The sequence below is a fragment of the Canis aureus genome, chromosome 4 (genome assembly GCF_053574225.1).
Source record: "Canis aureus isolate CA01 chromosome 4, VMU_Caureus_v.1.0, whole genome shotgun sequence".
In the NCBI taxonomy this organism is placed as follows: Eukaryota; Metazoa; Chordata; class Mammalia; order Carnivora; family Canidae; genus Canis; species Canis aureus.
Genome location: NC_135614.1, coordinates 25,295,767 through 25,313,779, shown reverse-complemented (window position 1 = coordinate 25,313,779; position 18,013 = coordinate 25,295,767). Strand labels below are relative to the sequence as shown.

The window sequence follows — 18,013 nt, the reverse complement described above, 5'->3', positions numbered from 1 at the left end:
AGGCTTAGGGCAGGGCTGAAGCATCTGTATTGTTAACAGCTCCAGAGATAATCTGATGCATTCTCTCTAGTTGAGAACCATCACACAGAGCAACAGTAGACACAAGTCCACTTGGGCCAAGGCAGGAAGACAGACTAAGCCTATTCAAAGTACAGCCCCATCACCAATAAGGGGCAAAGAGCAACCAAATATTACAGAGGATGGAAGAGCTTCTAGAGACTTTTAAAAAATCTCTGAAGTCACGTTAGACTACAGAGAAGAGGAATGAAGACTTATATGCCAAAATCAAAGATATCAAAAGGAAGCAACACAGAAATTTGAAAGACATAATTATTATGAAAAATGAAATACATCAGTCTTTTTAAAAATAGCATCTTCTATTCAATAAACTGTGACTTGTGTCTGGCAAACATTTCCAGTGGTCTCTCTTACCTGGATTTTATTTTTGCCCCATTGCTACCACATGTTAGGTGTGACATCTTTGGAAATTGTTATAAAAAAGATTTTTAAAAAGAGAGAAAAATTAAAATAGACCACTTTAGAGAAACATAAAGAAAAAAGGTAAAAAAAGCTCCACAAATTTCAGTATGCTATGTGAGACCCATCACCTTTTCACTTGCTTGTGTTCTAAAACTTTACAACGAGGTGTCCATGCTAAAATAGACATTTTTATTAACTGAGGAATAATTAATATAGGAAGAGATGGGTGGGATCCTTTTCAGAGTTTATCCATCAAAGCACTATAGTTATGGATAATAGTAATAATAATAGTATAAAAATAGGAATTATTATTATAATATCATACCATATAAAATGGAGCTGGAATTTATTTTTATTTTGGGGGAAAACTTACCTGAGCAATTGCATCCTTGAGTTGATTATATTTCTCTAGGTCAAAACGTGACTTTTTGGCTCCTTTATGGAAAAATAATAAGTATTGTCTGTCTCTGGCTTCTGGATAAACATATTCCTACAAAAATAAAGGAGAAATTAAATTACTAGTTCTTAGAACACTATCTTTACAAAATGAACACTTAGTAACTGTTGATTAGGTTCAATACACGTGCACACATATAAAATATATACAGATATGTGTGCTGTATTAAATATTTATTTTATTTTTTTATTGTGAAACATACATGTAAGAGTACACACAACAAAAATGCACATCACAATGAATCATCATATAACAAACAAGTTAATCATCATCAGATAAAGAAAATCTAATACTGCCAACAACCAGGTAGGCATCTTCCTGCCTGTTCCCAATTATTAATCTTTCCTTCCTCCCAAAACTCATCACTATCTTGCCTTTTATGGTAACTATTTTCTTGCATTCTTTACAACTTTCCAACTAAGCATGCATCCCCTTGCACTCTATGGCTTAATTTTATCTGTTTTTTTTTTTTTTTTTTAATTTTATAAAAATGGAGTCAGACAGTAGGTATTGTACCTCTGCTCAATGTTTGTGATATTCATACTTTTGAGTCCATTTCCTTGCTATGTTAAATTCTACTGTATGACTACATCACAATTTATTTATCCATTTTACTAATGATAGATTTTTGGGTTGTTTCAGGCTCTGCTATTATAAATAATATTGCCAAAAACATTTTGGGGCTTATCTCTTCTGTTGGATGTATACCTATAAGTGGAGATACTAGATCATCATAAGGTATGACTGTGTCCAAATTAAGAAGTGACATCAAACAGGTTTCAAAATGGTGGTACCAGTTATACTCCCATCAGCAGACTATGAGAGCTGCCATCATTCCATGTCCTTGCCAATACTTAGTATTGCCAGTTAAAAAAACTTTTTAGCCATTCTGGTGTGTGTGCAGAAGTACCACCTCACTTTTCAAAAACAGCTTTACTAAGATATAAATCACATACCACACAATTCACCTATTTAAAGCACAATGTTCAATGGTTTTTAGTGTATTCAGGAAGTTGCATAACCATCAGTACAATCAATTCTAGAAAATCTTCATTTTCCCCTCAAAAAATCCTGTACATTAATAGTCACTTCCCACCTCCCTCAACATCTCCAATTCCAGGGAACTATTAATCTACTTTATGTCTCTATGGATTTGTCTATTCTGGACATTTCATATAAATGGAATCATATAACATGCAGCCCTTCATGGTTGCCTTCTTTCAAGGTTCATCCATTTGCAGTATATATTGGTACTTCATTTCTTTTTGTTGCAAAGTAATATTTCATTGAATGGATATGCAACATTTTATTTATCCATTAATAAACTGATAGACATTTGGGTTGTTCCAATTTGACTGTTATGAATAATGCTGTTATGAATATACTTGTACAAGTTTTTCTGTGAACATGTTTTCATTTCTCTTGGAGATATATAGAATTTTCCTGATCACTCATAAGGCTGAGGCCTTTTTGTTTCATCTATTACTGGGCATTTGAATTTCCTTGTTTAGATGTGCTTATTCAAATCTCTTGTCATCTTTTTCTATTGGGTTGTCTCTTTTTCTTACTGATTTACAGGCTTTGTTAATATACTCTGGTTATGGATCCTCTGTTGGATATATGTACTACAAATATCTCCTCCCAGCCTGTTAGCTCTTTTAATGGTGTTCTTTAATAAACAGAAGTTCTTAATTTTTTTTAAAGAGTCTATTTATTTGAGAGAGAGAGAGAGAGAGAGAGAGAGAGAGAAACAAGCAGTGGGGAGGGGGCAGATGGAGAGGGAGAGAAGCAGACTCCCTGCTGAGCAGGAAGCCTGATGTGAGTCTTGATCCCAGGCCTCAGAGATCATGGCCTGAGCCAAAGGCAGACATTTAACTGACTGAGCCACCCAGGTGCCCCCAGAAGTTCTTAATTTTAATATAGTAGAATTTATCATTCTTATTTTATTTTTTCTTTTTTTTAATTTTATTTTTAAAAGAGATTTTAAGTATTCTCCACACTCAATGTGGGGCTTGAACTTACAACCTTGAGATCAAGAGTTGCATGCTCTACCTACTGAGCCAGCCAGGAGCCCCTCTCCTAGAAGCTTTATTTTATTACCTTTCTTATTTATTTATTTATTTATTTATTTATTTATTTATTTATTTATTTATTTATTTATTTAAGATTTATTTACTTATTCATGATAGAGAGAGAGAGAGAGAGAGAGGCAGAGACACAGGAGGAGGGAGAAGCAGGCTCCATGCCAGGAGCCCGACGCGGGACTCGATCCCGGGACTCCAGGATCGCGCCCTGGGCCAAAGGCAGGCGCCAAACTGCTGAGCCACCCAGGGATCCCCTACCTTTCATATTTTGATCTATAATCCATCTGGAATTAATTTTTGTTAATTACGGATGTGCAAAGATGGGATCGTTTCACTTTTTTTTAATATGGATATTCAATTGTCCTAGCACCATTCATAGAAGAAGATTCTCCTTTCCTTGCAGTACTATCTTTTTAAAATCAAAAGTTCATTTATACCAGATCTGTTTCCACATTCTCTCATCTATTCCATTGGACTATTTGCCTTTGTGTCATTTTCTTAATTACTGTAGCATTATAGATAAAGCTATAGTCGTCCATGTCCTGTAGAGCAAATCCTCTTACCTAGTTTTCCTCAAGGGTTTACTGGCTTTTACATTTTCATAGAAATTCTAGAAGCAGCTTATTCAAATCTTTTCCCCTCCCCCATCTCCAAAATTGCTGGAATTTTGACTGGGATTGCACTGAAACAGATCAATTTGGATACAACTGACATATTTTAATATTTACTTTTCCAGTCTGAACATGCTTATTCTACTTATGAAGTTTCCTTAAATTTTATGTTTTTCAACACAGAGGTCTTGTACAATTTACTTTTAGATATATTTTGCATGATTTACTTATAGATTATTTAAAAGTCATTTTAAGTTGCATCTTTTAAATTCTCATTTTATAATTGTTTGTTGCTGGTATACAGATATGCAATCGATTTATGTATGTTGACCTAGTATCCAGTAACCTTATGAAACTCACAGATTCTAACCAATTATATGTACATGGCTTTGTATTTTTTTAGGTACAAAATCTTTGAATAATGTCAGTTTTCTTTCTTTCCAATGTTTTTTTTTTTTTTTTTTCTTTTTCTTCTTCTTCCAGGGATGACTTCTGTTTGCTTCTGCCTGGAATCTATGAGCACTACCACTTTGGGATTACCACTCTTCTAGGAATATCTTAGTCTAATTTGAAGGACTCAGACGAATGAATATGGGCTATGGTTCAGAGAGAACCTACAACAGGTTCATCCTTATTCTACAATGGTAGCCATTAGAGGTTCCAAACCAAAGCTAACTCTATGGTTTGGGTTCTTCTAGACTATCAAGTATGGCTCAGCTTCTTGGTTTCTCAGTCTTACCCTGTTCCGTCAGCATAAATCCCCAACATCAAGTTCACCTTCCTTTTCTTCAGGTCCTTGCATGGTAATTTTTGCTATCTTATAAGCTCTCTAGTGCCTATGGCAGATGTATTTTATGTTTTGTCTAACTACTCTAACTTTTCCTAATGGGAGGATTGGTCTGATTGCCATACAAGAAGCAGAAGTAAATACTGAATTATTCATGATTGATGGTGACAGGTAATGGATTAATAGTAACTAAGGGAAACAGAAATAGAAAAAACTGAATGCCTCACCTCATAAGACATTAAGTCTAGTAGAGGGGTGAAGAAATTATATGTGAATAAATATAATGCAAGACAGCATAGGATACGTGAAATGAGAGGCACAATGTGCTACAGGAATTCAGAAGGACCATTCAAAGTTGGCTGTAGTGAACTGGCCAAAGGTTTATGAAAGATAAGCATTAAGAAACCTTGAAATAGGGATCCCTGGGTGGCGCAGTGGTTTTGGTGCCTGCCTTTGGCCCAGGGCGTGATCCCGGAGACCCTGGATCGAATCCCACGTCAGGCTCCCCTGCATGGAGCCTGCTTCTTCCTCTGCCTGTGTCTCTGCCTCTCTCTCTCTCTCTGTGTGACTATCATGAATAAATAAATAAATAACCTTTAAAAAATTAAAAAAAAAAAAAAGAAACCTTGAAATATAACAGGTAGAGATGAACAGGGAGAACTTTCCCAGCTGACAAAATGATGAGAAGGAATGAAGTGGTAGAAAACTCAGGGCATTTGGGGGAGTTAAGAATATAATTTGATTTGTTTAGAACACATGGTAAGTACACTGTGGGAATTGACACACCTTTGGAGAAGACAGAGAGCAACCAGTTATGAATATCAGGCTAGGGAGTTTGGACTTCAATCAATAGATAAAAAGAACCTATTAAAGGGGTGTGTATATAAGGAACAGGAACAGGGAAGAGAGGAGAGAGAGAAGGAAAGAAAAAAAGACAGACAGACAGCAAAGCCAAGTCCAGAGCTGTGATTAGACATGACTAATCTGGTTGTTTAATTCTGTTTACACAGAGTAATGAGTATGAGCCAGACATGGGACTTGGTGCTGGATACTCTGGGCAAATGATGGCAGGACATGAACAGTTTATCATCTCTCTTTTCTACTAGACAAATTTGAGAGGCCCAGAAAGGTTAAATAACATTCTTGAGCTTTCATTCTCTCACCCAGAAATAGGCCTATGACCAGTGTTCTAACAACAACAGACACAAAATGCCTATGTTCAATAGCAGCCATATAAAAATATAAGAGAAGCCATTCTCAACTTTCTTTTGATACCTAAGAATAGAGAAAAGGTTTCTCATGTATCATCATTCATCACAAATGTTTTTTTATCAAGGGAGGTTGGATCTGTGTTGGCATCACACAGATAAAAATAAGTAATAATAAGTTCTTCATACTTTCTAAAGTGATACAGGGATTTTCAAGCTATTATAAAAATAACACTGGCAACAAAAATTATTTCTAGATACTGATATTTAATAAGTGAGTCTTGCCTCCTAGAGAATAGGACAGGCACATAAAGTGATTAGATACCTAATTTTCACCTATCTTCCAGGAAGTAAAAACAGTAACAAAGAAGCCTACCTATACTCTTAAGATACTTAGAGATAGCATAGAGTTCAGTTTAAATATCTGATCACCAACTTTCCATTCCAAAAATTCAATAAAACCAAAAAGCTTGAGACTACCCCATCCAACTCTCAAATTAACTACATAGTACACAAAAAGCCAGGCCAACTGGCTGAATAAGCTATCCTGTAGCTGATCATTCTTCTCCTTTGCCCTTTTATCCTATAACTTAGTGTGAATTTTTTCCTGAATTTAATGGTTTATATGGCTCATTTTATAATCTGTGAGGTTCATGAAGTCAGTAGCCATGATTTACCTCCCTATCTTTAGCACCTAGAATAGGGGCTAATACACAATTATCATGCAGGTACATGTGCGCGCACGCGCGTGTGTGTGTGTGTATGTGTAGGATAAAAGAGTGAGTACTTAAAGGGAACTGGCCTTAGAAAGAATATGAAAGAAAAGAGAACTACTTTGACAACCAAAACTTCATTAGCATCTCATAAAAAGTTACTTGAAGAGGAATTCTTACCTGGCGTGTCATTACAAAATATGCATACATCGCCATGGCACTTCCGTAAGTGATAAAGTAGGTGACCGGCTCCATGATGTCCCAGGAATATTCCCACCAGGTAAGCCGGGCCAAAATGCCAAACTGTGTGGCCATGTAGGCAAGTCCACCCCATAGCACCAAAGTGGTCCTCTTCTCAGCTTTTCTGCTAATCTCAATTCGTACCTATGGGGCACACATGATCAATCAACCATAAGGCATTTTAACATAGAACAAATTATAAACTTAAACTTTTCTACATTCACTGAAGAAATAGGGCTCATAATCAAGACATATTAGCCTCTATTCTAGTAAATGCAGATTGTCTTTCTAGATAGCATCTGTAGTTTTTACTGAGTATTTTATAGGAGTAACAATTTTCTTAGGATACTTATGTTTTATGTTTCACCTAGAAGTAGATAAAAATATAGTGAAACTATGGGAATAAGTTAGAGTCAACAACTCTTCATCCAACTACACAATTATCTTCTTTGAGGGCGAGATATGAAAACATGCCAGTGTTCTCTTACTGTAGTATACAAGATTTAATCTATCATCATTCTTTTTTTTTTTTTTAAAGATTTTATTTATTTATTCATGAGAGACACATACAGAGAGAGGCAGAGACATAGGCAGAGGGAGAAGCAGGCTCCATGTAGGGAGCCTGACATGGGACTCGATCCGGGGTCTCCAGGATCAGGCCCAGGCTGAAGGCGGCGCTAAACCGCTGGGCCACGGGGCTGCCCTATCATCATTCTTTACTCAAGAGGTCTGCTAGGGGCAGAACAGCACAGTGAGTCAGAGCATGGACTCTGTATTCAGAATACCTGTGCCCAGGCCCCAATCTGTATATCATCCTCAGTGTCATTACAGAGTTGTTCTGAGGACTAAATAATGGAACACAGATAAAATACTTGCACAATTCCTGGCACAGAAGAAGTATTCAATAAAGGATGATAATTATTTTGTTATAGCTGGTACATTAAAAAATGCTTTCCTTATATTCTGAAAATATCAAATTTAAATCTCATTCTCCTTTGTAACAGTGCAAGTTTAATTTATCACATTTCTAATGGTCTTAAATTTAATGAGAACAACCTTGAGATACATGTTCATTATTTTTAAGGAAATGAGAAAAAGCGCAATATTAAGAGTATTTGTTCCCTTTCATAATTTCTGATAGTCTAATTTCTGAAAATGAAAATTTCTGCATCATTAAAAAATGACACACTTACTATAAAAAATCTAGAATTGTAAAAAAGAAAAATAAATCATCATCCTACCACTCCATTACCATTTTGGAATATATTCCTTTTGACATTTTTCCTGTGGTTTACATATACATATATATAAATACGCATAGCTATATGCACAACACATTTAAAAATTATATCATAGGGATCCCTGGGTGGCACAGCGGTTTGGCGCCTGCCTTTGGCCCAGGGCGCGATCCTGGAGACCCGGGATTGAATCCCACATCGAGCTCCTGGTGCATGGAGCCTGCTTCTCCCTCTGCCTGTGTCTCTGCCTCTCTCTCTCTCTCTCTGTGTGACTATCATAAATAAATAAAAAATTTAAAAATCATATCATAGTATACACTAATGTGCACACTGTTTTATAATTTACTTTTCATAAAATAACATGCATATTCTTGTATTAGAGCTATATAATCATTTTTAACAGCTGCATAATATTCCATATAATATTGATCCCTGGCCAAAATCATTATTCACTACACCCACCACTTTTCTCAGTCAGTAATTTTTTCAATTTTTGTTGCAAAGATGGTAAATCTGGTTAAGGGGAGACATTTAGAGCTCGAAATTATATGCCATTATGAAGACTCAAAACTATTCCTTTTAAAGTTTTTTCTTAGCTTTGACTGAAATTTTTTTATAGTTTAGCTCCCAAAACTAAAGGATCAATTTGATTGACACAACTCAATTACCAAAAATGATCGAGGGGGGAGAAAGCAAACATATATGCTTTGGAAAATTACTGTTGAAGAGGAAAGTCTGTGATTTGAATTGGCACCTTTTCCAGGGGAGCCAGTTGTTCTTTGAGATCCTCTAATCTTTCAATAAGCTCCCTTTCCTTGTTTAACTGGTGCTGCTCGATGCACAGTGTAGTATACAGCTGCTGGACAAGTGTCTTTACATCATTCAGTGTTGCTGCATTTTCATGGCTTAAGAGGTCTGAAAAAAAGGGGTTACATTTTTTTAAATGTTTGCCTTAGATGGAGCATTACTATTCCCAAGTCTGTTAGACAATAATAAAAATAAGACAGATTCATTTGCTACAGGGATCCCACCATCAGTTCAACTGAAGGAGAGTGATAGTTGCTTTTTAAGAAAGAGGTATCTACAAATCCTAGAAAGTCAATTCATATTAAGGCAACCTGAAAATTTTGAAGCCAACATATACCTTTATATTCTTAGAAGTCAAAATACTACAAATAAGGTTACAATAGTAATAATCTTCATTAGATAAAAACAAAATTTTAGGCAATACGTTAAAAACTAGCAGAAAGGTTCAGAATGTATCTAATTGTCATGCTTATCAAAATGCTTATCTATAATTTATCTGTGGTCTTGCCATTTTAATTGGTGATATTCCTCCTGTTTAATACCTAAGGAAAAAAATACACAGGATTTCAAATTTGCAAATACAAAAGTATAAATAAAAATACAATTATCCTAAAACTATTAGCTTCCATAAACCTTTCCCCTAGCATACCAACTTTAATTTATTCCTGTTGGGAAAAGACACAGGATATAGCTGTTTGGACCTCAATACCATGTTTTAGAGGGCATGAAGTTAAGAACAATGATTTAAAGAGTAAAATATTAAATTCTTTGATTCAATACCCTTTTCTGTGAGTAGCATGTGTTTCCAGAAATCTAAAAATTATGTTTTGAGAATCTAATAAAAAATCTGATCTCAGCTGTCAAAAGAATAAAAACAAAAAACACAAGAAAGAAAACTTTTGTTTTAAAACCTTATTAGCCTTAAATGAGACATTTTGTTACATACAGCATAAGGTCAGCCCTCACCTAAACAAAAATAAGCCATAGTCAGAATTAGTCATGTATTTAAACTTTTTTCAAGGATATCCTTTAGTACAGTTATCACAGAAATGCAATCAATGAAAAATTCAAATAAGGGTAGCAAATTGGATTAGAGAAGAGCTGATAAAGTAAAACAGGATATAGCACCTAGTAGAGCATCTTGCACACTTCAATAAATGTGTGCTGATTTAATGGAAACAGACAAAAGCAAGAACACTTTGAGTTCTAGAAGTCATCCATGTCAACAGGGTCTTCTTTGCACTGAAGTTGTAGCTCACATTTGCATATGGCTTTACACTCTTCAAAGTTACCAGAAGAGGAAGCTACACTCTAGAAGGCAGTAGCTTGTCTGGAATGTCACAGTGAAGTGATAGAGTCCATCCATGTCTCCTAACTCCATGACTGGAACTGAGTTATAATATTTCTACTAGATCAATAACAATATTGCTCCTGAAAGCTTGGTCCCCTATCAAAAATACAACTCCTTAAGTAGTGATCAATTATCCATGGTTAACAAAATCTCTTCATCTATTTTTATATCATGTTATCCTCACAATAAAAGCATGAGTAAATTTGGCAGCCAAAATTTATAAATGAGGAGTCTGAATCCTAGAGATGAGATTAACATATGTTTTTGTATTAGTTACGGATCTAGTCACTACGGAGGGAAAAAAATAATATAGGCAGTGGTTACTCTCTTTCATGAGGTCTAATAATTTTCACAGGAAGTTGCATAGCTAGCAGGGAATGGACAAAAATCTTCAGACTGGTTATCCGATGACTTTCCTATTGTATGCTCTTTCAATTTTAACTTTTTTTTTTTTAAAGATTTATTTTTTGAGGGGGGCAGGAGAAGGGACAGAAGGAGAGAGAATCTCAAGCTGAGCATGGAGCACAATGGGGGGGGGGGCTCAATCCCACAACCCCAAATTCATAACCCCAGTCAGATGTTTAACCATCTGAGCCACCCAGGTGCCCCTATTTTATTTATTTATTTATTTATTTATTTATTTATTTATTTATTTATTTATTTATTTATTTTTTAAAGATTTTATTTTTTAATTCTTATTTATTTATGATAGTCAGAGAGAGAGAGAGAGAGAGAGAGAGAGAGAGAGGCAGAGACATAGGCAGAGGGAGAAGCAGGCTCCATGCACTGGGAGCCCGACGTGGGATTCGATCCCGGGTCTCCAGGATCACGCCCTGGGCCAAAGGCAGGCGCCAAACCGCTGCGCCACCCAGGGATCCCCCCCATTTTAACTTTCAATACTATAATGCTGTATTTGTGTAGAAGTCCAAGGAAGGAAGGGAGGGAAGGAGGGGGAAGGATAGAGGAGGAAGAAAAGAGGAAAGGAGGCAAGTAAGCAAAACTAAATATCTTTTCTTCTTTTTCCTAATGAAGTATGGACATGTTAATGATCAAATATGTGTAGATAATCATAATCTGAAAATCTATAAAATTGGAAATCAGACTTGGAATTTGTTTTACGAAATATAAGTCTCTATGAGAATACTGTTCATTGAAAATATGTTAGCTTAAAAATATTCGTATTATAGGTTCTACTGTGTAGAACATTTATTTTTTACACCAATCTTGTCTTTTATGGCTTCTGGGTTTTATGTTATAGTTAGAAAGCTCTTTCTCAATCCAAGTTTACAAAAAATATTTCTGTTTTGATTGTATTTCAGTACTTTTAAATTTTTTCTTCTTCAAAATTTAAGTTTTTGATCCATTTACCCTTTGACACAGTCTACCACTTCCAGGTATTTTTCTTACATATACACTCATAGACTTCCTAAATGACACATATTTAAGATTATTTGACACTATAGTAAATACTATAGCAAAGGATTAAGATTACATAAAAGTCCATTAATAAGTTTCTAGATCCTTTCTTGTCTTTCTGTTTTGTGTTTTGCTGTTTTTCTTTAGTGATATATTTGGATTTTTTTTCTTTTTGAAGTGTTTCTAATCTAGTTTATTGCACTCCTCATGTCTGATTCCTTTTCAATTTTTATTTATTTATTTATTTATGATAGTCACACAGAGAGAGAGAGAGAGAGAGAGGCAGAGGGAGGAGCAGGCTCCATGCCAGGAGCCCGACGTGGGATTCGATCCCGGGTCTCCAGGATCGCGCCCTGGGCCAAAGGCAGGCGCCAAACCGCTGCGCCACCCAGGGATCCCTGATTCCTTTTTAAAACTATTTATTTGAGAGAGAGTGAGGGAGAGGGAGATCATGAGCAGAAGAAGTAGGACAGCAGAGGGAGAGGTAGAAGCAGACTCCCCTGCTGAGCAGGGAGCCCACTGCAGAGCTCTAACCTAGGACCCTGAGATCATGACCGGAGATGAAGGCAGGTGCTTAACCAACTGAGCCACGCAGGCATCCCTGTCTGATTCCCTTTTAACTCTTTTTATCTCTGTGGTAAAGTTCTCAATAATATCTTCCATTCTTTTCTCAAGCTCAGTGAGTAATCTTATGATCACTGCTTTAAATTATCCATCAGATATGTTACTTATATGTTTTGCTTAGATCTCCAGCGGCAGCCTTATCTTGTTTTTGCATTTGGGATAAATTTTTCTGTCTTCTCATTTTGTCTTAGTCTCTGCCTGCCTCTGTGTGTTACAAAAGTCAGTTATGTCTTTTTCTCCATCTACAATGTAGCCTCTTCCCTCCCCTCAACTTTTTTTAAAGATTTTATTTATTTATTTGAGAGTGAGAGACAGAGAGAGCAAGCATGAACAGGGGTAGAGACAGAGGGAGAGGGAGAAGAGGACTCTCCCTCTGAGAGAGGAGTCAGATGTGGGGCTCCATCCCAGGGCCCTAGGATTATGTCCTGAATCAAAGACAGATGTTTAACCAACTGAGATATCCAGATGCCCTACTGTTCTCTCTAGTTGTGGAGTTTGTTCTGTCAGTCTTTATTTTTTTTTTTTTCTGTTTTATTTTTTTTTTCTGTCAGTCTTTAGATTGATTTCTGAGATATTTAGGAGGATTTGATAGGCATCTAGTTGTATTTGAGGGAGATGAGCCTAGGGTTCTCCTACTCCACCATCACCTTCCTCAGAACCCACTCTTACTTTTTTAGCTTCATTTACAATTGTACAAGGTTGACTCAGTCCTATAACAATTATTTTATTCCACAATAATTATGTGGTTCTGCTTCCCCAGTTGAACCTTGACTGATACAAATACTATGTATGTATATATGTATGATATTATTTGCATACAAAGGGGGGGAATTTATGCATTTATATTTTCTTAAATGCATCAACAATGTCTGTCAGAAAACATAAGAAACTAAAAACAGTGCTTCCTGGTACAGAAGCAGCAAAAGGTGGATGTGGAACAAGGAAAAGAAGACTTTTTCCCATATATACTTTGATTTTGGGAGTTGAACTTTGTGAATGCACTATCTATTCTAAACAAATAAAAAAACTTAATGTGTAATCAGATACTTTCTAACAGCAATGGAAAAAACCATGAAATGATCATTTATAGATGAATCTCACAGATATCCAATTATTAAAGCCCCAGTAAACTCAAGAGAATTGGCTTTATTTTGTTAGATTTTTCTTGTCAGGAAGAACATGGTTCCAAGGTATTATCATGGTGGAAGAAAACATCAACCTCAAACCCTTTGACCTAGAAAAATATGCCCACATATTTGGAGATGAAATTATGAGAGAAGATAAATCTGCTAATGGCTTAACAACAACACTTTTGGATGATCTGTGTATGCTTTACTACAAATGCAATTAGAAATTTTTAATGTTTTTGCACTTAACATCAGTGCCAGGAAATTAAGGTACAGAAAGACAAAGAGATGTGTTAACATAATGGGTATTAAAAGTCTTAGTTACTAGAATGGTTTGAGAAGGACTTTGGTTGAGTCTCTGATAAAGTACTTATTGTTTTTATTTGGTTTGCATGTTCAACCGTTTCTCTCAAGTCATTTACATCATTAAGAGAGAAGCAAGGTTTCCAGTAGCCTCTGGATGGATAAATGAGGAAAAGGGCTTAGTGGTACCAATCAAAGTGATTCTCCTTAGCACAATAACTTTCAACAACCAGTGATTTAAATTATATTCTCTTCCTCCCCAATATTAAGTCGAAGGCAGTTAATTATTATTTCAACATGGACTGAGATAAAAGACCTTTTAAAGTACTCTCTTTCCATAGGCCTTCCTCTATTTTATATTTAGATTAGGTTTAAAATAATCTAATTGCTAAAACAGTTACTCTTCTAATCCTGTGGGCAGAGGGCAATCCAGCCATAGCTATGGTAATCAAAAGAATGCAATGATGCTTCCAGCTAGACTTAGTGCTATGACCTGGTCCCTTGGTTTCATTTCAGGTTTTTTCTGCCTCTTTCCATTCAATTTTGAGGTTAGGTACAAGGGTTGTTAACACTTAAGTATCTGTAATACTTACAGACTGTCAATCCCACATAAAGGTTAAATAGGCCTTTATTAGATCCTCTATCAATACGTCCTTTATCCTCAGTGCCTGATGGAAGTGTGTAAAGTTCAGGTTTTCTAGTACACAACATACAGCATTTTTAGTTCTAAAGTGCCACACATCACAGGGAAAAGAAAAATAGGAGAGAAGTGAAAGTTGAGAGGGGGGCAGTGAGTAGAAAAAACTATTTCAAAACTTAAAAAACTGTCCTGGAAAAGTTCCCCTTCATTAATTCTTTTATTAGATTTGTTCCATCTGCTCCGTGGGTATATATAATCCTAGTGTTCCTCCTCATCATTTGATCCCTGAGCCTTAGTACTTTCAATTGCTTTTCTGTTTAGCCTTTTCACTATAAAAGAGTTCTAATGTGGGGAAGAGGAATATGCCTACTCATCTGCATGACTGCCAACCTTCTTAAATACAGAAATTCAAACAGCTCTCTTGATGCAGCTGAAAAAGACTGGTAACTTAGATGCCAGCAGTATCTTCCTCATACAGGGAGAGGAAGATAATATGATAGAAACAAAATTAAAATCTGTTTTATGTATCATCAAAAGAAAATGGTTTTCTTTACTATGTTTTTAAAAGATCTTTATAAAAAATTTTAATTCCAATATAGTTAACATACAGTGTTAGTTTCAGGTGAACCTCAGGTGAACCATATAGTGATTCTTATAACAATATAGTAACACTTCCATACAACACCTGGTGTTCATCACAACAAGTACAGTCCTTAATCCCCATGACCTGTATCATCCATCTTCCCATTCTCCTTACCTCTGGTAACCATCAGCTTGTTCTCTTTAGTTAAGAGTCTGTTTCTTAGTTTGTCTTTTTACTTTGTTCATTTGTTTTTTCTTAAATTCCACATGAGTGAAATCATATGGTATTTGTCTTTCTCTATTTCATTTAGCATTATACTCTCTAGCTCTATCTATGTCATTGTAAAAGGCAGGATTTCATTTTCTTCTATGGCTGAATGGTATTCCATTGTGTGTGCATATATATGTACACACACATACATACATACCATATCTTCTTTACCCATTCATCTACGTGGACACTGGGGCTGGTTCCATAATATGGCTACTGTAAATAATGCTGCTATAAACACAGGGGCGCATGTATCCCTTTGAATTAGTGTTTTTGTATTTTTAGGGTAAATACCCGATAGTGTGATTACTGGATCGTAGAGTACTTCTATTTTTTTTTTTTAAGATTTTTATTTATTTATTCATGAGAGACGGGGAGAGAGAGATAGAGATAGAGAGAGACAGAGAGAGAGAGACAGAGAGAGGCAGAGACACCGGCAGAGGGAGAAGCAGGCTCCATGCAGGGAGCCCGACATGGGACTCGATCCTGGGTCTCCAGGATCACGCCCTGGGTGGATGGCAGGTGCTAAACCGCTGAGCCACTGGGGCTGCCCCGAGTACTTCTGTTTTTAATTATTCAACTATTTTTTTTTAATTTTTATTTTATTTTATGATAGTCAGAGAGAGAGAGAGAGAGAGAGATTGAGAGAGAGGCAGAGACACAGGCAGAGGGAGAAGCAGGCTCCATGCACCGGGAGCCTGACGTGGGATTCGATCCCGGGTCTCCAGGATCGCGCCCTGGGCCAAAGGCAGGCGCTAAACCGCTGCGCCACCCAGGGATCCCCAATTATTCAACTATTTTAACTATTTTTAACTGCCTGTACCAGTTTCCTTTCTCTCTACATTCTCACCAACACTTGTTGTTTCTTACATTTTTGAGTTTTACGATGGTTTCTTTTTTTTATTATTATTATTTTCTTAAGATTTTATTTATTTATTCATGAGAGACACAGAGAGGCAGAGATACAGGCAGAGGGAGAAGCAGGCTCCATGCAGGGAACCTGACGTGGGATTTGACCCCGGGTTCCCAGGATCACATTCCGGGCTGAAGGCAGCGCTAAACCGCTAAGCCACCAGGGCTGCCCGATTTTTACTATGTTTTAAAAGTTTGGGGAAAAGTGTTTACGGACTTGAAACAGTATTATTTAAGCTCCTGTGAGAAATGGTATCTAATGGCATAATCTCTCATTGTCTAATAACAGAGATAAGAGAACTATGATGTGTGAAAATGCTTTAAATGCTGAAAAGATATTTTAGGAGTGCTTGGGTGGCTCAGCTGAGTTGAGTTGGGTTGAGTGTTGGACTTTTCGTTTCAGTTCAGGTCATGATCTCATGGGTTGTGAGATCAAGCCCTGTGAAGGGCTCTGTTCTCAGCAGGGGGTCAGCTTGAGATTCTCTCTCTGCCCTTCCCCCGACTCATATGCTCTATGTAGAATAAACAAATTAATCCTTAAAAAGAAGATATTTTAAAAATTCTACAGCAGTGTCATTGAGCTTACCAAATTTCACATTTCAATTTCTAGTTATTCCATGAATTACAAACTTTTAACCTTTGCAAACTTCATATTCCTTTTTTAAAAGATTTTATTTTTAAGTAATCTCTACACCCAATGTGGGGCTCAAACTCCTAACCCCAAGATCAAGAGTTGCATGCTGCACCAAATGAGTGGCCAGGTGCCCCACAAACTTCATATCCTAACTGTCTTTTGGGGAAGCTAAGTAGTATTCTACAATTCTGAGATGTAGATAAAGCAAAGAGTTGTTAGAGTACCAAACTGATTACCAGAGAATCAAATATATCTCCCCCTTTCAGTTTCTACCTTTACTTTTTATTATTCAGCTCAGGAATAACCCTATTTAAAAACCTAAAACATTCATTTTTTACTCTGAAAATAAAGAATTTAGACAGGCTGTTTAGAATTAGTCATTGATTAAAAGCCTCTCTCTTTTTTTTTTTTTTAAAGATTTTATTTATTTTATTAGAGACAGAGACAGACAGACAGACAGACAGGCAGAGGGAGAAGCTGGCTCCATAGAGGGAGCCTGACATAGGACTTGATAAACTGCTAAGCCACCGGGGCTGCCCAAAAGCCTCTCATTTTTGACAACATAATATATGGAAGCTTACTGTCTTGCTTATTATACCTAATGTAAGGATATATTAATCAACTTTTAAATTTTTACTAACAGGGTCACCTGGGTAGCCTCAGTGGTTGAGCATCTGCCTTTGGCTCAGGTTGTGATCCTGGGGTCTTGGGATTGAGACCCACATCAGGCTCCCCATTGGGAGCCTGCTTCTCCCTCTGCCTATGTGTCTGCCTCTCTCTGTCTTTCATGAATAAATAAATAAAATCTTAAATAAAATAAAATTTTACTAATAGAAAATCTAAATAGAATGTGAACTTTCAGGATAATTCATATACACACACAAAATATTCCTAAGTATAATGCCCTCAAGGTTTACCCAGGTTGTTAGAAATAGCAGGTTTCCTTCTTTTTCACAGCTGAATAATATTCTATTATATGTATATACCATACCACAACTCCTTTATCCATTCATCTGCAGACAGACAATTAAGTTGTTTCCATATCTTCACTACTATGAATAATGCTTCAGTGAATATGGGAGTGCAAGAATCTCTCTGAGATCCTGATTTCATTTTCATTGATATATATCCAAAAGTGGGATTGGTGGATCGTATGGTATTATGGTATGACTGCAAACGGTGCCAAACTTCCCATTGTAAAATGAGTAAGTTTGGCGGATCTGTTGTACAGCATGGTGACTATAGTTAACAATATTGTATTGTATACTTGAAATTTGCTGAGAAAGTAGACCTTAAGTGTTACTACAAACACACACACACACACACACACACACACACACACACACACAGATAATTATGTGAGGTGATGGAGATGTTAATTAAGCCTACTGTGGTAATCATTTTGTAATATTAAAGTCTATCAATCATCACATTGTACACCTTAAACTTCACAATGTTATATATCAATTCTATGTCAATAAAGCTGGAAAAGAAAGAGCATTTTTAAAGAACAACAACAATAAAGTGA

General features: G+C 36.2%; 1 protein-coding gene across 5 annotated transcripts in view; it reads right to left on the bottom strand.

Annotated features, from left to right (window-relative positions):
* The window catches only part of MCU (mitochondrial calcium uniporter), a 218,207-nt gene that overhangs the window by 2,669 nt on the left and 197,525 nt on the right, over positions 1–18,013 (bottom strand). For all 5 annotated transcript variants that reach the window (XM_077894933.1, XM_077894937.1, XM_077894935.1 and 2 more), the window contains exons 5-7: positions 8,573–8,733; positions 6,521–6,724; positions 854–970 (exon numbers count right to left, since the gene is read on the bottom strand). In XM_077894933.1, the coding sequence (XP_077751059.1) occupies positions 854–970; positions 6,521–6,724; positions 8,573–8,733 (482 nt within the window). The remainder of the gene's footprint in view (positions 1–853; positions 971–6,520; positions 6,725–8,572; positions 8,734–18,013) is intronic.